At 33.5% G+C, this 24,926-nt stretch overlaps 1 protein-coding gene across 2 annotated transcripts in view; it reads right to left on the bottom strand.

The window, feature by feature from the left end:
* SPAG16 (sperm associated antigen 16) overlaps positions 1-24,926 on the bottom strand; it is a 983,948-nt gene that overhangs the window by 945,094 nt on the left and 13,928 nt on the right. Inside the window, exons 4-5 of one of the 2 annotated variants that reach the window (XM_027051521.2) lie at positions 24,256-24,374; positions 17,969-18,106 (exon numbers count right to left, since the gene is read on the bottom strand). In XM_027051521.2, coding sequence (XP_026907322.2) covers positions 17,969-18,106; positions 24,256-24,374 — 257 coding nt within the window. The remainder of the gene's footprint in view (positions 1-17,968; positions 18,107-24,255; positions 24,375-24,926) is intronic. The other variant, XM_027051529.2, reaches the window with a different exon arrangement.

The raw sequence follows: 24,926 nt of genomic DNA, 5'->3' as shown, positions 1-24,926 counted from the left end.
ATCTATAAAGAGCTCACCAAACTCCACACCCGAAAAACAAATAACCCAGTGAAGAAATGGGCAGAAAACATAAATAGACACTTCTCTAAAGAAGACATCCGGATGGCCAACAGGCACATGAAAAGATGCTCAACGTCGCTCCTTATCAGGGAAATACAAATCAAAACCACACTCAGATATCACCGCATGCCAGTCAGAGTGGCCAAAATGAACAAATCAGGAGACTATAGATGCTGGCGAGGATGTGGAGAAACGGGAACCCTCTTGCACTGTTGGTGGGAATGCAAATTGGTGCAGCCACTCTGCAAAACAGTGTGGAGTTTCCTCAAAAAATTAAAAATAGACCTACCCTATGACCCAGCAATAGCACTGCTAGGAATTTACCCAAGGGATACAGGAGTACTGATGCACGGGGGCACTTGTATCCCAATGTTTATAGCAGCACTTTCAACAATAGCCAAATTGTGGAAAGAGCCTAAATGTCCATCAACTGATGAATGGATAAAGAAATTGTGGTTTATATACACAATGGAGTACTACATGGCAATGAGAAAGAATGAAATATGGCCCTTTGTAGCAACATGGATGGAACTCGAGAGTGTTATGCTAAGTGAAATAAGCCATACAGAGAAAGACAGATACCATATGGTTTCACTCTTATGTGGATCCTAAGAAACTTAACAGAAACTCATGGGGGAGGGGAAGGAAAAAAAAAAAAAGAGGTTAGAGTGGAAGAGAGCCAAAGCATAAGAGACTTAAAAACTGAGAACAAACTGAGGGTTGATGGGGGGTGGGAGGGAGAGGAGGGTGGGTGATGGGTATTGAGGAGGGCACATTTTGGGATGAGCACTGGGTGTTGTATGGAAACCAATTTGACAATAAACTTCATATATTGAAAAAAAAAAAACAGTATAGTACTGGGTGGCTCAGTCATTTAAGTGTCCAACTCTTGATTTTGGCTTAGGTTGTAATTTCACAAAAGTGAGATCAAGCCCCAAGTCAGACTCCATGCAGGGCATGCAGCCTGCTTAAGATTCTCTCTCCCTCTTCCCTCTACCCCTGCTTTCTGTATCTCTCTCAAAAATTATTTATTTATTTATTTATTTATTTATTTATTTATTTATTTATAAAATAAAAAGAATCACTTAAAAAACACTATGGTACTGGCACAAAAATAGACACATATATCAATAGAACAGAATAGAAAGCCCAGAAATGAACCCCCAATTTTATGGTCAATTAATCTCCAACACATCAGGAAAGAATATCCAATGGGAAAGAGACTGTCTCTTTGACAAATGGTGTTTGGAACAGGACAATTACATGCAAAAGAATAAAACTGGACCATTTTTATGCCATACACAAAAATAAATTTGAAATGGATTAAAGACCTAAATGTGAGGCCAGAAACCATAAAATTCCTATAGAGAACACAGGCAGTAACCTCCTTGACATTGGCTATAGCAACTTCTTTCAAGGTGTCTCCTGAGGAAAGGGAAACAAAAGAAAAAATAAACTATTGGGACTTCATCAAAGTAAAAAGCTTCTGCACAGCAAAGGAAACAGCAAAACTAAAAGGCAAACAACAGAAAGGGAGAAGATATTTGCAAATGACATATCTGAAAAAGGGCTAGTATTCAAAATGTATAAAAAATTTATAAAACTCAAAATCCAAAAATACATAATCAAGTTAAAAATGAGCAGGAGACATATTTTTCCAAAGAAGACATCCAGATGGCCAACAGATACATGAATAGATGCTCAATATCACTGATGATCAAGGAAATACAAATCAAAACTACAATGAGGGGGCACCTTGGCGGCTCGGTCAGTTAAGTGTCCAACTTCAGTTCATGTCATGATCTCACAGTACATGGTTCAAGCCCCACATGGGATTCTGCGTTGATGGCTCAGTCTGGAGACTGCTTCTGTGTCTCCTTCTCTCTGTCTCTCTGCTCCCCCCACTTGTGTTCTCTCTCAAAAATAAATAAACTTAAAAAAGAAACTATAATGAGGTATCACCTTACACCTGTCAGAATGGCTAAAATCAACAACACAAGAAAACAACAGATGTTGGTGAGGATATGGAGAAAGGGGAACCCTCTTGCACTATCAGTAGGAATGAAAACTGGTACAGCCTACTATGGAAAACAGTATGCAGGTTTCTCAAAAAGTTAAAAATAGAACTACCTTATGATCCAGCAATTGTACTACTAGTGTTTACCTAAAGTATACAAAACTACTAATTCAAATGGATACATGCACCCTGATGTGTATAACAGCATTATCTACAATAGTCAAATTATGGAAACAGCCCAAGCATCCATTGATTAGTAAATACATAAAGAAGATGCAATATATACATACAATGGAATATTACTCAGCCCTAAACATGAATGAAAACTTGCCATTCACAACAACACGAATGGAGCTAGGTGAAATAAGTCAGAGAAATACAAATACCATATGATTTCACTCATGTGAAATTTAAGAGATAAAACAAAGGAGCAAAGGGGAAAAAAGAGTCATGTAACTATAAAGATCAAACTGATGGTTACCAGAAAGGAAGTCGTTGGGGATGGGTTAAATAGTGATGGAGATTAAGGAGGGTAGTTGTAATAAATACCGGGTGTTATATGAAAGTGTTGAATCTCTATATTATACACCTAAAATTAATATCACACTATATATTAACTGGAATTTAAATTAAAACATCTAAAAATATCATTGCTAATTCCTTCCTGAAAAAAAAAAACTATTTAGTAATCAGTTCAAATCCAGTATTGAGCAATTCTAAAGATATTTAAAGAAATAAAGATTCCATTATAATTCACATTGAAGGATTCTCACCAACATAGTGTATATAGGGTTGGGAGATGAACCGCCACCACCTATAGCTTCAAGAATAGTCATTCATATTTCATTTAAGTAAAAGAAAATTAAATGTATGCTGCCAAAATAATTTACAATTCATCTACTTACAAAAAGAATTGGTTTACAGAATTGAAATACATATTTAAAACAGGATAATTCAAAATAATTACAAATAAAATATTTTACCAAATTTAATTCTAAATGTGCTTGAATATATGGTTAAAAGACAATGGTATTCAGCTACTTAGTTCTGATAATTGTGAAAAAGAAAGCATATATGTTCTGGAAAACCAAGATTTTATTCTGGAAGTGCATATGAGACATATATACCACCTGCAGATCATTTTAGTAAAATAATTGGTAACTTGATAAAAAAAGGCTCTTTAGTATCAGTATTGTAATAAGAAACATTCTTCAACTGTATATACCTTCTGCAAACCTGTGATAGAAAGCAAGCAAGACTATTCTTTCTGAGCCTGGGCTGTAGGTAAAAAATTAATAGGAATATTTCACCTACCTCGATAATACATTAGTTTCAATCTGATAATGTCAAATATAATTATAATGAAAAAGTAGCTGTCTTAGTTAACTGAAAAACTAACCTAGTTAACTACTGCACTGAGACTCCCATGTTCTGAAGAATGGGTGGACTGAATTAGAGTTCTTACAATGCACTAGAGGTCAGAATGTAATAAATCTACTTCTTTGTCTTACAGAATTTCCAAATTCAGATTCACATAAAATAAATGCAAAAAGATAGATTTCTGCATTAAGAGCTATGTCAGAGCAATCACTGAGGAGCAGTTACTGGGATGCTGCCCAAGAAATGGGATGAGCTTAGGTTTTCAGGCTCCTGATAGGGCAAATTATGATCAGTGAGACCTTACTTAAAGATCAAGTCATATATGGCATATGGTAAAAGAGTCTCATGCATACTTCCAAGTTATTTCTTTTTCCTCAAACCCTCAAACCTCCCCCCTTTTGACATGATCTTTTCCTTGACATGTTCTTTATTTTACCATAAATGTTGTAGTTTTTATCACAAGTAGTGTGTCACAGTGCTTATAGTCTATTCCCACCATCTAACCCTCCACTTCATTTCCATGTCAATAACCTTGAAGTTGATTGAAATATTCAGTCTCGAAAAAACTTCTGAGGAATATGTCAATTATCAGATGAAAAAAAACAATTTATTTTGTCCAGATTTTAACCCTCACTGTGAATTAAGATGGACCAAAAATGAGAGAATCCCTCTGCCATCATATGCCTAATGAATAGTGGATGAAGAGGAGAGAGAAAGAGTTTGAGTAGAGTGACTAAAAAAGGCTAAGTTGATTTTTTTGTTGTGAAAACACAAGAACATCACTGGAATTCTCATTTATTTAGAAGAAAACTATGTAAAGTGACTTATATACCATCTTGCACATAAAAATACTCAATAAATTTTACTGTTACCACAACTACCAGATACACTCAATTCCTCTAACAGCAAGATTTATTTACCTAAAATAGGGGGCATGCCAGTAGATAAATATCTTCTAATGGACAAAATATCAGGATACACGATTATTAGTAACACTATATATCTTTATAAAAGAATTTAAACTTTTATGAATCTCTATTTTGAGTCTAAGAAAGCTTACTTTCAACAACTTCATGAATTATATAAAAGAGCAAATGTTTTTTTTTTTTTATCTTACCTGAAATGTAAACCCATAATAGGTTAAAAAATACTTAGAAAAATAATGCCAAGTTTCTTAAGCTGAACTATAAATGTGCAGCATTGCATCAACTCCCTTTTTAAATACACATTTGCAGGCCTATTTGTACTTATCCCAGGAAAGAAAGCATAGGAATTGATTAAAGTATTAGACCTTAAAGTTTTTCTGACCATTAAATTGGTTTTCAGGGACTTGCTTTCTATTTGCAAAAATGAAGTTTACTCAGTAAAACAATTTAAATTCATTTCATGGTGATGCTTCTGTTATGACCTTCCTACTGCCCATATGCTTAATAAAAAGAAAATAAAAGTTGTACTAAAAAATAAAATGTATAATATTTGTATCAACAATTAATATTTTAAACTACATAATATTTTCTCATTACATTAATACAGCATCATTGTGGTTTTAAAACAAATCTTTTACTAAGACACCAGATTCTATTTAAAGTACAGTAAAGTAAAAGTTATTCAGTGAAACATTCTATTTACATTTGTGTATCACAAAGAACGCACATCTTACATGTTTTTTTCTTTTTTTATATTCTATTGATTTATTCATTCAAACTTTTATTTAAATTCTAGCTAACATATAGTGTAATATTAGTTTCAGAAGTAGAATTTAGGGGTCCCTGGGTGGCTCAGTTGGTTAAGCATCCAACTTCTGCTCAGGTCATGATCTCACAGCTCATGAGTTCAAGCCCCGCGTTGGGCTCTGTGCTGACAGCTCAGAGCCTGGAACTTGCTTCAGATTCTGTGTCTCCTTCTCTCTCTGACCCTCCCCCGCTCATGCTCTGTCTCCCTCAAAAATAAATAAACATTTTAAAAAAGTGGAATTTAGTGATTCATCAGTTACATGTAACACCCATTGCTCAACACAAGTGCCCTCCTTAATACCCATCACCCATTTAGCCCATCTCCCACTTACCATCAATCCTGTTTGTTCACTATAGTTAAGAGTCTTTTATGGTTTGCTTCCCTCTTTCTTTTCCCCTTCCCCTATGTTCATTTGTTTTGTTTCCTAAATCCCACATATGAGTGAAATCATATGGTATTTGTCTTTCTCTGACTTATTTCACTTAACATAATACACCCTAGCTCCATCCACATTGATCCAAATGGCAAGATTTCATTCTTTTTGATGGCTAAGTAATATTATATTATATGTATATACCACATCTTTTTTATCCATTCATCAGTCTATGGACATTTGGGCTCTTTCCATAATTTTGCCATTATTGTAATGCTGATATATGAACATCGGGGATGTGTGTCCAATCAAACCAGTATCTTTGTATCCTTTAGGTAAATACCTAGCAGTGCAATCGCTGGGTATTAGGGTAGTTTTATTTTCAACCTTTTGAGAAACTCACCTCCTATTTTCTAGAGTGGTTGTACCAGTTTGCATTCCTACCAGTAGTGTAAGATGGTTTCCCTTTCTCCACATCTTCACCAACATCCATTGTTTCCTGTCTTATTAATTTTAGCCATTCTGACAAGTGTGAGGTGGTATCATGATTTTGATTTGTATTTCCCTCGTGATGTTACTGAACATCTTTTCATGTGTCTGTTGGCCATCTGGATGTCTTCCTTAAAAAAATACTGATTGATTCCTATCTTCTGCCCATTTCTTAACTGGATTATTTGTTTTGGGGGTTTTGAGTTTGATAAGTTTATATATTTTAGATAGTAATTCTTTATCAGATATGTCATTTGCATGCTTTTTCTTAATGAAATGGCAGAATGACTATCTAATTTCCCCATTTCAAGAAACCAGCATATCAAAATCTATAATTAAAATATAAACTATTAAGATACTCATATTTGTATCATACTATAAAAGTGCTGTCCCCAAATCTCCATGTTTCAAATTATAAATGTGATTTAATAGTGTGCTCTTAAAAATTATTTTTAAGTGAATGCCCCCAGTAAAATAATTTTATTAACTAGTTTTAATGAAGTATTTGGAACAACCATTTAATAATAGATTTATTGGGTTATTTTGTTATACAATTTGACAAAAGGAAGCATACATTTACTTGTTTATCTGCACCAAAGTAGGCCATCTTTGTCATGTATTTTTCTCATGCATAAACAAAAAGCAAATTAACTTGTGGTAACAGTATTACATTATTTCCAATTACAGTATTACCAATTATTTCATTATTTTCAACTGGTTGTAAGTTCATTTAACCCACTAATATTAATACTGGAATAATTGTTGGATAGCCAAAATGGGTTCAACCATATTAGAGGAAAGCTTTCATTATATTCTTAACCAAAAAAGAAAGGGGTATACCCATGTCCACAAAAAATACCTTCTTAATTTAACAAGCAATTACCTAAACACTAAACCATAAAATTTTATGGGCCTCATTATTATCTTTATTTCCACATTGTTTGTTTCTGAATGTCATTAAATTAAATGGTTCTTCAGAAAAGCTGGATACTCTCTGACCTTCTATAGAAGTGAATTTTGTAAGTGAAGTTAGGGCTGCTTACTAAAGCATCTAATTTTTCTTCAATATTAACTGCCATTTAATTTTAATTTTCTTTGTTTATATTTTCAGGCAGAAGGTTAAAAAAGGTATTTCATTGTTTTTAAAATGATACATTTTAATCTTCTAATTTGCAATTCCTAGTCAGTTTTTCTTTTCTGTCAAACCTTCAGTACACTCAATAAAACTTTTCTGGTCTGCATTATATTTCTTTAATGTAAAGCCCAGCAAAGGACCACAGTACTCTAAATGGGGCAAGACTTAACTTTATAGTTCATTGTTAAAATTTCCATCATGAAGGGAAAATGATACCTACTCTAAAGGAATGGTATAAAAAAGGGGCAAAATCATCAATTAATTACTCTAAAAATTATTTTTAAGTTTGTTTGTTTGTTTACTTATTTATTTAGAGCACAAGCTGGGGAGGGGCAGAGAGAGAAGGGGACAGAGTATCCAAAGCAGGCTCTGTGTTGACAGCAGAGAGCTGGATACACGGTGCAAACTCACAAACTGTGCGATCATGACTGGAGCCAAAGTTGGACGCTTAACCCACTGAGCCACCCAGGCACTCTAAAAATTATTAAAAGCTTAACAAAGCTTAACAAAAGCTTAACAAAAAGTCAAAATGTTAACAGCACACATTCACTTAAGTCCCTCCTATTTGTCACACATAGGCCCTGGGGCTACACTCTCTATGATATGGAGTTCACAAAATAACAACAAAATATATACATTAGATAACTAGATGCAAAAGGTATAAATTTCAATCTCCCTCATAAATATACAGTATTAAGTTAAGGATAGTCTAAATAAATGAAGGGATATACCATGTAAATAGAAGACTAAAATTTATAAATACATCAATCCTTAAAACTATATATGAATATGTAAATATATGTGTATGTACATAGACACACACTCACACACACACACACACTCATTCTTCCCAATTCATGTTATAAATTCAACTCAATATCAAACCCCCACCTTTCTACCAAAATTAACAAAGTGACTCTAAAATTTATATGGAAATACAAAGGACCTAGAATAGCCAAATTATCTTTAAATAAGGACAAAGCTATAGGACTAACACTACTTGACTTCAAGAACTTACCTAAAGCTACAGTAATCAGGAGTGTGGTAACAGAATAAAGACAAATAAGTAGATAAATGGAACAGAAAAGAATCTAGAAATAGACCCACAATTATAGGGTCAAGTAATTTTCAATAAATATGCCAAAGAAATTCAGGGATGGATGAAAAATTTTTAAGAATGGTGCTGGAACAATTGGATATTCTTATAAAAAAGAAAATTAACCTGTAGCTCCCGCCTTACACCATATACAAAAATGAATGATAGATATAAGCTGAAATAAAAATTCTAAATCTTTAAAGGTTTTAGAAGCACAGAATAATATCTTTCAGACCTGGGAGTAGGCATTGGTATCGCAGACAAAATATTAAAAGCAATACTATAAAAAAATTAATTAGACTTCATCAAAATTTAAAACTTCTGCTCACCCAAAGACACCATAAAGAAATTAAGTGAAGCCACAAACTGGGAGAAAATATTCACAATATTCTGATAAAAGATTTGTATGCATAATATATAAAGAACATTTACAACTCAACAATAAGACAAACAATTCAACTAAAAATGGGCAGGACTTACACAGAAAGTAGGAGAAATGAACAGCCAATAATTACACACACACACACACAAACACATTCAACACCATTAGGTATTGGGAAGTACATATCAAAACCATAAAAAGCCGCTACTATACAATTACAAACATGGCTAAAATAAAAAACCTTAATGAAACTTAATGTTGGTGACAATGTGGAGCAACTAGAACTCTCATATATTGCTACTGAGAATTTAAAATGATCCAACTGAATGTTGGAACATGGACTGTCGATTTCTTATAAATATGCACTTATCCTAGACCAAGTCTAGAAATCCCACGCCTAAGTTTTTAACCAAAAGAAGAAGACACATTCCCATAAGAAGACACATACAAATCTTCATTCATAGTAGTATTATTCACTAGGGACCACACTTGAAAACGATCCAGTAGAAAAAGAGTAAACAAAATGTGGTATACATCACACAAAAGAATACTACATAGCAATAAAAAGGGAAAAATTACTGATAAATTCAAAAATCATACATATATTTTACAGAGTTTATGCTGAGTATAAGATACCAAACACAAATAAATGCGCATTCTATGATTCCATTTATGAAATTCTCAAACAGGCAAACTGGTCAAATATCAGAATACTGATATATCAAAACACTGATTGCAGGGGCAGAGATGCAAGGGACATGCAGAAAGGACACAGAAATCTCTGGGTAGACAGGAATGTTCTATATTAAGATGGGTATGGAGGTCACAAAACTATCTGCCAAAATTCTGTAGCTACGACTTGTACATTTTGATTTATGTAAATTGTAACTCAAAAAAAGAATTGTAAAAAGGAAGATATTAAGTGGGTGCAGGGTGGGGTGTGGGGAGGGAGAGAGATAAAATAACAACAGCAGAAAGATGCTAAGTGTTGAAACTAAGAGGCCCATGAGGTTCATTATTCTATCTTGACTTTCTAAATGCTTGATATTTTTTCAGAATTAGAAGGTTATTATATGTAAATAAATAAATTGCTGTGTACCAGCCTTCTGGAAGAAATCCCACTTTTGGTTGTTTATTCAGTGTTGCTGCTATTGCTAATAAGGTTGACAAAGATAATGATGATGATGCTATTCCACCTACTTAATATATATCGTATACCAGGTACTATGTTCATTATCCTATAATGGGTAAGTCAGGTACAATTGTTGCCTTCATCAAGTTTACAGGAGTATTGAGAAAATTAACAAGAAAATACAATATAATATACAATACAAACTCAGATAGCCATAAACTGTAGTGAATGTTATGAAAGAAAGAAAGGGTGCTGTCATGCAGAATACTGGTTTAATCTTTATTGAGCACTGACCATGTAATAGGCATTGTGCGAAACACTTTAAAATTATTCCCCTCAGGGAAAGATAATATCAATCCATTTACCCAAGAGGAAAATGACTGATAATTATATTATTATACCTAATAAAGGGTAGAGCATCATATATTTGTGTTGCTCTATTCACAATACCTGATCTGATATCAATGTCTGTTCTAAACCAAAATCTGAGTGGGGTTAGTAATGCTGAGTTTGATAACAGCAAATACTGTACTTTCAAGAACCTAAATGTACCATAAAATTTTGTTTGATTTCATTATTGTTCTGCTGTAGCCAGATAAGTCAACCTACAAGAACGTTATGCAGGGTATAATGTATTCCCTATTTCCATCATGTCCCTCCATCCAGTCTGTTTTCCAACAAAAACAAGCTCACATGCTTTTCTTCAAAACTATCCATCAGCCTCACATCTCACTCAGAGGGGAAAAAGCAAAGTTCTAACAAAGGCCTCTACCAATTGCCCCTGGTTCTAGTCACTACGGTCTCCTTACTAGTCCCCTAACAAACCAAGCCGTGCTCACCATAGGTTCTCTGTACTTCCTCTTCTCTCTGCCTGAAATTCCCTTTTCCCAAGTTTAGACATGACCTTCTCCCTCAGTTTCTTCAGATATCAGACAGGACTTCCCTCACCACACTATATAAAACTGCACCCCATTTATCTCTACCAGATTTACCCATGTTACTTTTCTTCATGGAGTTTACCATCACATGTTATATGTGTTATTTACAATACACATGTAGTTAGTGGCTATCTTATTAGACAGAACAGCCTTAGAGAGTATTAGTAGTACAGAGATAGGAAATGGCGGCGGGGGGCGGCGGGGAGGAAGCCTCTCATTGAGTGAGTAGAAGAGGTAGAACATCATGCTGTCACAGAAAGTGAAGGAATAGAAGAATGGAGTAGGATAGGTGTGGTGGAAGTCAGACTACAGGATATTAAAGTACAAGTACAATGAGGCTTTAGGAGTAAACCATCCAACTGAGAATATTTTCAATGTCTACATTATGAGAAGGTGACATAAAGCACCAGTCAAGATACAAAACAAGATTAAGCAAACAGGTTCTTAATTAATAAAACTCATAATAGCTTTTGTGGACCTCAGACTGAGGTGAATATTGTAGCATGTCAACTACCAGGTAAAACAAGGTTTATGAAATAGTGTCAACTGTAAATGATATGATAATTCCAAGTGATGCTTTCTAGTTTTCATTCAATGATCAACAACTCCTTAAATGTGTGGCAGGTTGCTTAAATTCTACCTCTGCATTTAAAATGACAATTGGAATTACATCAAAATAAACTATTGAAACTACATCAAAATAAAAAGGTTTGCACAGTGAAAGAAACCATCAACAACAACAAAAAAAGCAATCAACTGAAATGGAGAAGATATTTGCAAATGATATATCCAATAGGAGGTTAATATCCAAAATATATGAGACCTTATACAACTCAACACCAATTTTAAAATGAGTAGACAAGCTGACATTTTTCCGAAAAAGACATACAAATGTCCAACAGACATGTGAAAAGATGATCTACATCACTAATCATCTGGGAAATTCAAATCAAAAGTACAATGAGATATCTATTACCTCACACCTGTCAGAACGGCTAGTATGAAAAACAAAAGAAAGAAATGTTGGCAAGGATGTAGAAAAAAAGGAACCCTCATGCACTGTTGGTGTAAATGTAAATTGGTGCAGCCACTATGGAAAAGAGTATAGAGGGTTCTCAAAAACTAAAAATTGAAATACTATATGATCCACTAATTCCACTACTGAGTATTTACCCAAAGAAAATGAAAACACTAATTCAAAAAAATAAATACACCCCTATGTTTACTGCAGCATTACAATAGCCAAGATATGGAAGCAACCTAAAGTGTCCATTGATAGACAAATGGATAAGGAAGATGTGATATTCTCTCTCTCTCTCTCTCTCTCTCTCTCTCTCTCTCTCTCTCTCACACACACACACACACACACACACACATGCACACACACACACATGCACACACACACACACACAAATATTATGCAGCCATAAAAAGGATGAGATCTTGCTGTTTGCAGCAACATGAATGGATCTAGAGGGTATTCTGCGAAGTGAAATAAGTCAGACAGAGAATGAAAAACACCATATGATTTCACTCATATGTGGAATCTAAAAAACAAGACAAATGAATAAACAAAAAGTATAATTAGACCTATAAATACAGAGAACAAATTGATGGTTGCCAGAAGTTAAGGCAGGTGGAGGGGAGGGGAAGATGGACAAAATAGATGAAAGAAAGTGGTAGATACAGGCTCCCAGTTATGGGATGAATAAGTCACACAAATAAAAGGCACAGCATAGGGCATAAAGTCAATGATATAATGGCAACAGATGGAGGCTACATTTGTGGTGAACATAGCATAACATATAGAGGTTGAATCACTATGTTGGTTCAGGTGAATCACACCTGAAAATAACATAACAGTGTGTGTCACAAATAAAAAAAATATTTACAAATTTAGCAATCTAGAGCCATGAATTAAAGCTCATTTGAGAAAATAAAAACTTTTCCCTATGTTCTTGTAGCTAAAAACACCTGCAGATTAAAAGTGAAGGGATGGAGAAACATTTATCCGCAAATAGATGTCCAAACAAAGCCAGAGTAGCAATGCTTAATATCAGACAAACTCGACTTATTTGTTCTTGTATTGTTTTTATCCTGCTTTGGTATCAGGATAGTACTGGTCTCACGGAATGATTTGGAATGTGTTCCCTCTATTCTGTTATTGTAAGATTTTGATAAAGATTGTCATTAATTTTTTTTTTAATGTTTGGTAGAATTCACCAACGAAACCAACCAAGTGGCCTTGCAGTTTTCTTTGCTGGGAAATTTTTAATTCCTAATTCAACTTTCATTCTTGTTTTTAGTCTAAGAAGATTTCCTACTTCTTGGATACAAGATTCATGATTGAATCATGGTAACTTGTTTGTTTTTGTAGGAACTATTTTTTTCCATAAGTTATTTAAATCGTTAGTATATAATTGTTTGTAGGAATCTTTATCACAGTGCATATTTCTGTGATTAGCTCTTGTATTGTTTTCTATTCCATTTCTCATTTTGGTTTTTGAGTCTTTTTTTTTTCTTAGTTAATACAGTTAAAGCATTGCCAATTTTGTTTTTGTTTTTTTTAGAAAAACTGGTCATTACTTTCAATGTTATTATTTATTCTGGTCTCTATTTTATTTATTTCTGATTTTTGTTATTTCCTTCTACTAAATTTCAGCTAAGTTTCTTCTTTTTCTAGTTCCTTGTGGTGTAATGTTGCTTATTTGAACTTTTTTTCTTAATACAAACATTTATAGCATAAATTTCACTCCAGCATCTGCCTTTGCTGCATCCCATAGATTTTGGAATATTGTGTCTTCTTTTTCTTTTGTTTTGAGAAATATTTTGATATGCCATTTGTTTTATTTGCTCCATTGTTTGTGCAGTACTGTGTTAATATTTACATATTAAATATTTAATATCTACATTGTAGATTTTCCAGCTTTGTTTTATTGTTGTACCATTGTAGTTGAAAAATATACTTGTGATGATTTCAGTCTTCTCAAATTTGTAATATTTATTATGTTTCTTTTTTTATGTGATTTAACCAGGGGATTTTTCTGTGTGTATCTGAAGAAAATGCGTATTTCTATTTTTCTTGGAGGGAATGTTTTATATATATCCTATAGAACCATGTATTCTGAAGTATTCAAGTAAAAAAAATGCTCTTGTTGAAAAAAAGTAATCATTACTTTAACTGAGGGTACACATTGAAAATAAAGCATATCAGAGGGGAGGTGAGTGGGGGATGGGTGAAAGAGATGAAGCAGATTATGAGTACATGTATCATGATTAGCACTGAGTAATGGTGTACAGAATTGTTGAGTGACTATATTGTATACCTGAAACCAACATAACACTGTATGTTAACTACACTGGAATTAAAATTAAAAACTTAATTAAAAAAAAATATTAGAGGGGTGCCTGGGTGGCTCAGTCTGTTAAGCGTCCAACTTCAGCTCAGGTCATGGTCTCACAGTTCATGAGTTCGAGCCCCGCGTTGGGCTCTGTGCTGACAGTCAAAGTCTGGAGCCTCCTTCGGATTCTGTGTCTCCCTCTCTCTCTGCCCCTCTGCCGCTCATACTCTGTCTCTCTCAAAAATAAATAAAGCATTAAAAAGAAAATTTAAATAATAATAAGTTTCAAATAATGAGTTTCAAAATAAATATGTTTAAGCAAGTGTAATAGTAGTAATTGTGTAAGAAATTGCATTTGGATGTTTTGCCTATTCTTTAATGTGTTTGAAGTGGTCACAATAGCCAAACACATGTAATTTAGAAAAAACTTTTAATGAAACTTAACTGATTGCAGTATCTGTCAAAAGTTACAAAACAAAAGGATTTTTACAAGTTTATCTTATGTTTTTAATTTTTAAATTGAGTATTAAAATATATGTGCAATAAATATAAAAAATAAAATGACAAGTGGTCCGTAGTTTAATATAAAAGTACAGTTATATTCTCCTTTTTCAAGAAAGATTGTCAAACTACTATTTATATTATTACCCTAGTGTAGCTAGTATATACTTTTACCTTTAATGTAACTATAAATACTTTTTAATAGTACATTTTCCCCTTTAAAACATCTCTGTGTAAAGAAATTTTCCAGCTATTTCTAAAACTTTTTTTTATCAAGGTATAATTTGTACATAACATTGTACCAGTTTCAGGTGTACAACACAATGATTCATATTTGTATATAGTGTAAAACAACCACAATAAGTATAGTTAACATTCATCACCATACATACATATATATACCATACATGAAACTATATTTTATATGACAATCCGCATTTGTAGCAAGATAGGGAAAACCTCAGTTCTAAAATTGGAATTGCTTACAACAGAGAAAAAGACCATTTTTTTTAGGTATAGCAATTCAAATGACATTTTAGAGTGAAATACTTCCCTTCTCATGTCTTCCTTTATGCTTCATCATTACTGAATTTCAAAAATATTAATGATGTGATGATTAAAAAAATCCAAGGATGACAGCCTTTAGAGATATTGATAATAATAACTGACATTTTCAAAGTACTTTGTGATTTACACAGTTCTTTAATATAGATTGTCTCATTTAATTATCACATCACTCCCTAGGAGTTAATAATATTATGTATAATTACTCCCAGTTTAACATTAAGAAAACTGAGTTAATAAGTAGCAGAATAATGGAAGCCAGGTATTTGAACCTTAAGTTTGATACTCTTTCCATGGCAACTCTCTTCTCCAGATAAATATTAACCTTATAGCTACATGATTTCTCTAACTTTTCTAGATACATCATTAAATGCTACCAGTATTATCAGGACAATATATAGCATATCTGTAAGCCCAACTCTTTTTACATACTAAATATTCTTATTAGAAAAAAATATTTAACATCTACACTTACCTTGCCTCAAAAAATAGCTGTAAGGGGCGCCTGGTGGCTCAGTAGGTTGAGTGCCTGGCTCTTCACTTCAGCTTAGGTCATGATCTCATGGTTTGTGAGACTGAGTCCTGTGTTGGGCTTTGCACTGTGAGCACAGAGTATGCTTGGTATTCTCCCTCTCCTTCTCCCCACCCCATCCCCTCGCCCCTCCTCTCTCTCAAAGTAAATAAAAACATTTTAAAAAAATCTTTAAAAAATAAGTTAAAAGAAAGAAGTAGCTTTAATCCTGAAAAGAAAAACTTTAGGGTAAATTCTATAAAGGGAATCCCACATTTATTACTAATTCCTATTGGAAAAATACCTTCAAAAGTCAAATTGAAAAACGTGTGTGATAAAACATTACAATTTGGGGCAAACTTGTAGTAAGACAGTAGTAGTTGGTAATATTTACAAAACATTTTCTAAGAATATATCCAAAAATTAGGTGCCATGAAAGTACAAAGTACTTAATATTCACTCAATGACATAAATATTAGGAATCTACTAAGGGTCAGGCATCTTTCCTTCAAATTTTTCATGTCAAGTAGATTAAAGCAAATAAATATTTTTCTTTTCTAATCTGTTAAAGTTTAATTATATCAAATAAGATAGATTTGAGAATCAGAAGCCATTGAAACTAAAATTACACTTTAATAAATATAGCAAATCTTATATACATTTAGTAATCTGATATTTTAGTAAACACAAACAAGAAACAGATTTCATTTGAGTGATATCTGTTTAGATTATGAGCTAATAATTTGCAAAGGTAATAGTTTATATGGTTTTGATTATAGCTATTAAATATGATATTCAATAATAAACCAGTGATCAACAATGGTTATTTAATGTCACTATGGCAAAACTCATTGAACAAAGAGATTCTATCTATTCAAAGGAACATTAACAAACTCAAGCAATAATTCAAAGGAGATCAGGAACTGAAACAGTATGCCAAGCATCACTCTGAAAAATTTGCTGTGTCAAATTCCCAGTGCATCCATTAGGTGTCTATACAATAACACAGTGAGCAGCAGGGCCAATAGTGCAAACCACTTCTGAGAAATGAACTAAGAATAGAGAGAATGCTGGTTCTAGTGACTTATCATTCCATGGATCATCATACACTTCTCTCTAAAACATAAAATATCAAACAGTATACCCATAGATAGTATGAAATTTGTACAATGTGTAACAACTTTCTATGAGTGTAAATACTAAGTGAATAAATGATCATACAAATTATCTTTTATTCTTTTATTCACCACGACCTTTTTTTTATTTTATTTATTTATTTACTTTGAGAGAGAGAAAGAAAGAACATGACCAGGGAAGGGGCAGAGAGAGAGGGAGAGGGAGAGAATCCCAAGCTGGTCCACACACGACACAGGGCTCGAAATCACAAACCATGAGATCATGACCTAAGCCAAGAGTCATATGCTTAACCAACTGAGCAACGCAGGCACCCCTCACCTTTTTAAACCTTTTTAAAAGTAGCTTATCTTAAAAATTTTCCTCACTTTGCAATACAAAGTTTTGTTTCTTTAAACTTTTTTACAAAGATTTTAAAATATTATGTTCCTGTATGGTAGTTCTACTTATCTAATGTTTGGTTTTAGTATGATTCTTTAACAGAGAAAACTGTATGTTTAATTAAAAAATGAACAAAGCATGAACTTTCTCTACTTCATATCTAAGCATTGATTTTCCATCTAATATCATCTTAGATGAGTAGATTCATCCCTAGTCAACACATTCACATATGTATCTTTGCCAGAATAACAGTGCTTATCTAAATTTGTTCGCCAAAACTGCATGTCTTCCTATAATTTTAGAAAGAAAGATTTGGCTTCTGTCAAGTTTCTTCTCTATGCATAAATTCACGCTAGGAGATTATAAAATAGCAGTTTCCTTTGGGGAATTTTCAAATACTGAAATTTCTCTAGCGAGAAATACACTATCTCCTTCCTTCCTCTCTGCCTTCTATAAATTTACTATAATTTCAGAGATTAGCTTATCCTCATAGGGGAAGATTTCACAAACCATGAAAAGACTATGAAAAACATAAGAAAGTAAATGCCACATAATAAATTAACATCTCCTATACAACTCCCTGCATTCAACTCTTGCTAGTGGGTTGCAATTGTGAGAGTTCTGATCATCAGTTCAATTAACTTGCTAGTGAAGCCTGTCACATTCTTTCTAACTAGAATTTAAATAGAATTCAGTTCAGAATTAAAGCTCTGGTACATTAACCACGTGTTAGCTTCATTCAGCTCTTTACTTCTATTTGGTCCAAAAGAAAAAAAAAAGTCATTTAAAAATTAACATACTCAGCTGCCTGTTTGTAGTGTTTCAAGTCTTTCTTCAAATTTTTGTTCTCATTTTCTAAAAGCATATTCTGGGTGTAGACATCTGGAACATTCCCAAGATCTCTAAGTTCAGTTAGTCCCTTCTGTATTAACTCATACCTAGGATAAAATCAAACAAAAGGTTTTATGTTGTTGCTTTCTACTAAATTGGTTTAATTTATGTACAATTCAAAAAGTTCTCCTAGGGGATATTTATAGAATTGATTTGTGGCATTGATTTTATAAATTAAAATGTCCACATTTACAATATATATTTAAAATAACAAATAATTAGTTGCTAGGTACTCATATCATCATAGTACATAAAATATAACCAAACATCTCATATGTTCCAGGCACTAATTCACTAATTCACTAACACTGGTGAAATTAACAAAATGGTCCAAGCCCCATCTGTTCTAGTGTGCATAGTGATATGTTCCATGAAGTAAAATAAAGCAGGATAAGGGAGATAGAGAGACTAAGATAGAGACTGATGGGGGTGTTTGTGCTATTTTACATAGGATGAACACAGAAAGTATGATTGGTAAAGTGATATTTGAGCAGAGAACTAAAAGAAATAAAGGACTAAGTCATGTAGATATGAAGGGGAAGAGCATTATTGGCTGACGGAAGAGTAAATGTAAAGCCCTGAGAAAATGAGATGCTTGACATGTACCTTAAAAAGCAAAAAGCCAGAGCAAGGGAGAGAGTGGTGAAAAATGGGTCAGGAAGACAGCAGGGAGCCAGAGAGAAAAATATAATTTTACTTGAATCAGATTGAAGCCATTGGAAGGCTTTGAGAAACAAGTTACACTGATCAGATTTATGTTTAAAAGGATTAGTCTGGCATCTCTTTGAAGACACTAACTCTACAGGAGCAAGACTAGAATCAGAGATGCTGGTTAGGAGCCTGTCGCAATAGTTCAAAAGAGCAACAACAGTGGCATGAACAAAGTTGGTAGCAGTAGAGATTATGAGAAACAGGTCCCTTCTGAACAGGGTGTAAAACCAGGGCCAACTTGTTGGTGAAGCCAAAAAAAAATTTTCTCATGAATCAGCTGCCAAGCATTGGTTAAAAAAGTGGTCAAAGATGACTCCATGGTTTCTGGTGGAACAACAAACATCCATTTATGAAGATGGGAATGAATGCAGTAGGAATTGGGTGATTGGAGAAATAAAGGAATTGCTTTTATTCATATTAAATGCAATATGAATATATTGCAAGTGAAGATAAATACTGGGAATAAATGTCAAGAGTTCAGGGGAAAAGTCAGGACATGGAATTCAAACGTGGGAATCATCAGTAAAGAGATACTATTTAAAGTTACAAGACTGTTGTTGAAAGTGCTGCTATAAACACTGGGGTACAAGTGCCCCTATGCATCAGTACTCCTGTATCCCTTGGGGCAATTCCTAACAGTGCTATTGCTGGGTCATAGGGGAGATCTATTTTTAATTTTTTGAGGACCTCCACACTGTTTTCCAGAGCAGCTGCACCAGTTTGCATTCCCACCAACAGTGCAAGAGGGTTCCTGTTTCTCCACATCCTCTCCAGCATCTATAGCCTCCTGATTTGTTCATTTTAGCCACTCTGAATGGGGTGAGGTGATATCTCAGTGTGGTTTTGATTTGCATTTCCCTGATGAGGAGTGACATTGAGAGGGAGGGAGCCAAACCATAAGAGACTCTTAAAAACTGAGAATAAACTGAGGGTTGATGGGGGCAGGAGGGAGGGGAAAGTGGGGGATGGGCATTGAGGAGGGCACCTGTTGGGATGATGAGCACTGGATGTTGTATGGAAACCAACTGGACAATATATTTCATATAAAAAAATAATAAAGAAAGAAAGAAAGAAAGAAAGAAAGAAAGAAAGAAAGAAAGAAAGAAAGAAGATTTAAAAAAATAAAGTCATAAGACTGGACAAGGCCAGCTAGGGCATGACTATAAACAGAGAAGTAAAGAAGTCCCTGGACTGTTTCAAGATTAGGAAGAGAAAGAAAGACTACCAACTAGAGACTAAGACAGACAAGGGCTAGTGAAGTAGTGGGTGAATATGAGAGCACTGTGGCTCTCAAACCAAGTGAATAAAGTGTTCCAAGAAGGAAGAAATGAACAACAGTGACAAATGCTGAAAACAGACTGAATAGAGAGGAGTACTAAGAATCAGTCACTGAATTTGGCAATGTGCAGCACTGAAAAAACTTTCAGCACAGTCATGGAGACAATAGTGCACCCAGAGTAGGTATAAGACTAGGACATGAGGAACTGGTAATAAACTCTTTCAAGGAGACATACTGTAAAGTGGAGCCTAGGAAATCAAGATTATCCTATAAAAAGGATGTGGAGTTCAGGGTGTTTTTTGTCTTCCACTGTTTTAAAAATATAAAAAATATTATTGGACATCTATATGCTTATGGGAATGATCCAGCAGAGAGGGAAAAAGTTTACAATACAGAAAACAGAGGGGACAATTGCTGAAGCAATGTCCTTGAGCAGCTAAGAGGATCTGGGCTCCAGTGGACAACTGGAGGGTTGGCCTTAGATGACAGTGTGCATGGCTCAGCTTCTGTGACAGGTGAGAAGAATGCCTGAGAACACAGGTGGCAAGCTAGTAAGTAGAGAGGGAGGCAGAGGTCATAGAACGTCTATTTTCTCAGTGACATAAGGAACATCAGAGAATCATTTACAGATTTTTAAATAATTATAATTTTAATTATATGTATACATGTAGCAATTAATAAAGCTAAATAAAAAAGTATAAACACAGAAAAACATTTCAGTAATAAAGTTATTAACAAAGAAATACCTACAAAGCTTGCTATATAGATGAGTTAAACATTTGTTTAAAAATGTTTAATTATCAGCATTTTTATGTTATAGAAGCCCTGAAGAATACCCAAAGGGTTAAGATAATAGAATCAATATTAAGTCACTCAAGTGTCTGACTTCATCTCAGGTTATGATCTCACGACTTGTGAGTTCAAGCCCTGTATCAGGCTCTGTGGCTGACAGCTGTCTGTCTCTCTCAAAAATAAATAAACATTAAAATTTTCTTTTAAAAAAAAAGAATCAATATTAAGTAGTATTTGCCACAATTTATAAAAACAACAAAATAGATAACAATTTAATCATAAATTCACTACTTCATATGTATTTAGAATGTGATTTATACTTATCTCCAAAGAGAAGATATAAGGGTTGATTGAAGTATTAGCCCATGACGTTTTTCTGACCATAAAATTGGTTTTCAGCAATTTGCTTTATTTAACGCAGAAAAAAATCTTAAAGAAATCATTTCAGTAAGAAAAAAAGTGGTATATAGTCCTTTTCTACATTAAATGTTATGTAAATAAATTAATATGTGGTAAAATAAATACAAATAAAGCATAATACATAACACATACTATATCATATATATCTTAGGACATTCAAAAATAATTTATCATGACAAATTTCTGTAATCTATATAAAAATGTCAAAGATGATTTAAACTCACTAATACTATTCTAATACTATAAGATCACTAGGAATCTTAATCTACAAACTCTAGAAATATATTTCTCAGTAAAACAAGCATTTTGTATATAAGATATTTTGTTTTTGTTTCAGATGTGTGTGTGTGTGTTAAAGAAATATCCTGGCCTTTTTATTTCTTCCTCTTTATTCACTCACACTTAGAACAAGACTGAAAAGTGTCCAGATGGGGAAAAAAGATTGTTACATAACTATTAGGAACTGGAAATAAAATTGCCAACAGAACTGCCAAAAAAATTACTACCAGTAAAATTACATCAATGGTCTTCACATTTACCATTAAGTCCATAAACTACTTAGAATTATATAGAAGTGGAGAATGTGCATGTATTTCAGGGAGAAAGTACATAGACTTTCATACAATTTGTCTATGGTGTAAGGCCCACTGTCACAAATGAGAAATAGTATGACAGAATTTCAGTAAACACATCAATAGTGTCATAAGAGTAAAGTTAGTTTTCCTTCATGATGGCACCCAAGGCATAGGATATAAAAGACAGGAAAACAGTAACCTAGATAATAACAAGCATCAAATGAGAATTTTTCCTCCATGTTTTCAGGGACAGTTACAGAAAATACTTACCAACAAAGACAAAATTCCATTAGCTACTGCTAACCCACAGTGCAAACATTTTTTGAGTTTCATATAAAAAAATCACTACTACACACACATACATACACAATCTTTTTTTGTGTGTGAACAGCCAGAAAATAGTTTAGAATTTGCAGGAAAAAAAAAGCTTTCTGGGCCATGTGTTCTCCACTGTGCTGTGACTAACAAACTGTGCCATAGCATGAAAGCAGCCATACATAATACCTAAAAGAAAGGTCATGGCTATGTGCCAACAAAATTTTATTTACAAAACAGGGGCAGGCAAGATTTGTTTGCTGACCTTGGATTTAAAGAATTTACTGCAATTACTGTTTGAGGATTAAAAGGCCACAAGCCAAATTTTACTCCCAGGTTTTTTGGTGACTTTAAGGGTTTTTTGTGTTACAAACTAACAGTGAGGGAACCTTGTTTTGTCAACTTTTGTAAGATTAAATGAATTCAGAGCAACAAATACTACAAACATTTTTATCCATAATAAAAATGATAAAAAATATACTTAGTATTCTTATAGTCCTACTATTGCAGAATAGGTAAAAGTTTCTGATCAAAGTAAAAAATGTTTCATGTGAAGAAAAAATATCCAAGACTGTAATCTTATCACAAACAGCTTGTAAACTCATTACAAACTGACATCTAGGAATAAGGACACAATTATTTGAACCACAGTATCACTAAACAATATAATAAAGAGATATTTTATAAGAATCTTACTTTAAGATTGTAGTATTATACTAAATGGCATGCTTACACAGGGGTTCTATACGTCCTAATTATATTGTAGTTTCCTCAAATTTCATCTCAATTCAAATTGCTAAATCTAAAATGATAGTATGACACAACAAGCACTTAACTGTTAAGAGTATACTTGGTTACAGATTTCTCAAAGGGAATCATTTCACACTTTGGCCTAGACAAACGTGCAAGTACTATGTCCTAACACATATTCTTAGGAGAAAAAAAGGAACTGAGCCACATTAATTTTTCATTTCATTAGTACTACAAATTAATCATCTACCTACTTTTACAAAAATGTATTTTCTAATACATTTGTAATTATTTCACAGGGGCATTTTTATAAATATTACTCATGTAATTTCTAAATTTAACAGGAACACTCTTTTTCTACCATCAAACTTGTTGTTTCTTTAACTGTATTAATGAAAAATGGTTCTTTTCATTAAATGTATTAACTTTAGATATGCAATTTAAAATAATAAAACTAATTTCTTCTATCTACATGATCTCCATAGATCAGAACCAAAAAAAGCAGCAAATAAAAACTGCATCACAGTTGGATTAGTAGAAATTACAAATTGCCCCATATATTTATTTAAAATTAGGATTTAGCCCCCAAACACTATAAACATCTTTATTTATCATAGTATTCCCTTTCCATGATATGCAATGGCTTTTAAAGTTCAAACATATTTTTATATCCAATTATTTAATAATATTGCATTAAGGAATGTTAGGACTCTGAACACATGCCTGGTGACATTACTGCTGTAGCAAAGGAATAAAGACAGCATGCCTGATGATTTTCATACCCAATAAGTTATTAAAATTGTCAATTATAACAAGAAAATCTGCATTTTGACATCATGTGAAAATATAATTCTGCTTATTTCCAAATGAAGAAATATTTATATAAAAAGAATCAATCAGTTGTGTGAGTAGAGAAAGGCAGGCCATCATACTATAAGGAAAACAAGCAAAGTAGTACTCTTGGTAGGATATCTTAATGCAGAAAATAATACCCTTAATAATTATGCAGAACATACTAGAAAACTATTTAATAAAAGACCTTGTTTTGTACAACCCCAGGAAATATTCCATTTTCTTGATTTTTGAAAATCACCCAAATATAAGAAAGATGTTTAATAAAAATCTCTTTTAAATTAATACCCTAATTATGTGAATGTGTGTGAATGTGTGTGTGTGTGTGTGTGTGTGTGTGTGTGTGTGTATGTAAGTCTAATGGTTTCGTTGGTGAGGCTGGGAAAAGTTTCCATCCATTTCAACCATTTTGCATAAGCTGAGCAACTTCAAGTCCTTTAAGACACTTAAAAGTGGATGTGTTAGCATTTCTAGAGAACTATTTATCCACATAATTGTTTACCATTCAGACTGAAAACAATCAAGAGTTCTGGTCATTCCCATTTTGATTAGGAAATTGCAGAGAAAGTCTTCTATTACTTCAGGTACTGGATGCTTTGAAGGAAGGACTGTTTTCTGCTCCTGAAATTTAAATGTACAATTATTTATTTTGAAAATATAAAATCATCACTAAGCTTTTGTTAAGTTTATTTATTTTCTTTTTTTAAATGTTTATTTACTTTTGAGAGAAAGAGAGAGAGAGAGAGAGAGAGAGAGCGCATGAGTGGGGAAGGGGCAGAGAGAGAGGGAGACAGAACCCAAAGTAGGCTCCAGGTTCAGGGCTGTCAGCACAGAGCCCAACACGAGGCTGAAACCTACAAACCATGAGACCATGACCTGAGCCAAAGTCAGACAATTAACTGACTGAGCCACCCAAGCACCCCTGTTTATTTTGAGAGAGATAGAGAGTGAGAGAGGACGTGCCCACAGGTGCTAGCAGGAGAGGAGCAGAGAGAGAGGGAGAGAGAAAATCCCAACCAGGCTCTACATTCAACAGGGAGCCTGACATGGGGCTGGATCCTACAACCCTGGGATTGTGACCAGAGCAAAAATCAAGAGTCAGATGCTCAACTGACTGAGCCACCTAGGCACCCTTTTCAGTAAGCTTTGATTACTGGTACTGAAAGGCTGTTA

This window comes from Acinonyx jubatus, chromosome C1, assembly GCF_027475565.1.
Source record: "Acinonyx jubatus isolate Ajub_Pintada_27869175 chromosome C1, VMU_Ajub_asm_v1.0, whole genome shotgun sequence".
Classification (NCBI taxonomy): domain Eukaryota; kingdom Metazoa; phylum Chordata; class Mammalia; order Carnivora; family Felidae; genus Acinonyx; species Acinonyx jubatus.
This window is presented reverse-complemented; position numbering and strand designations above follow the sequence as displayed.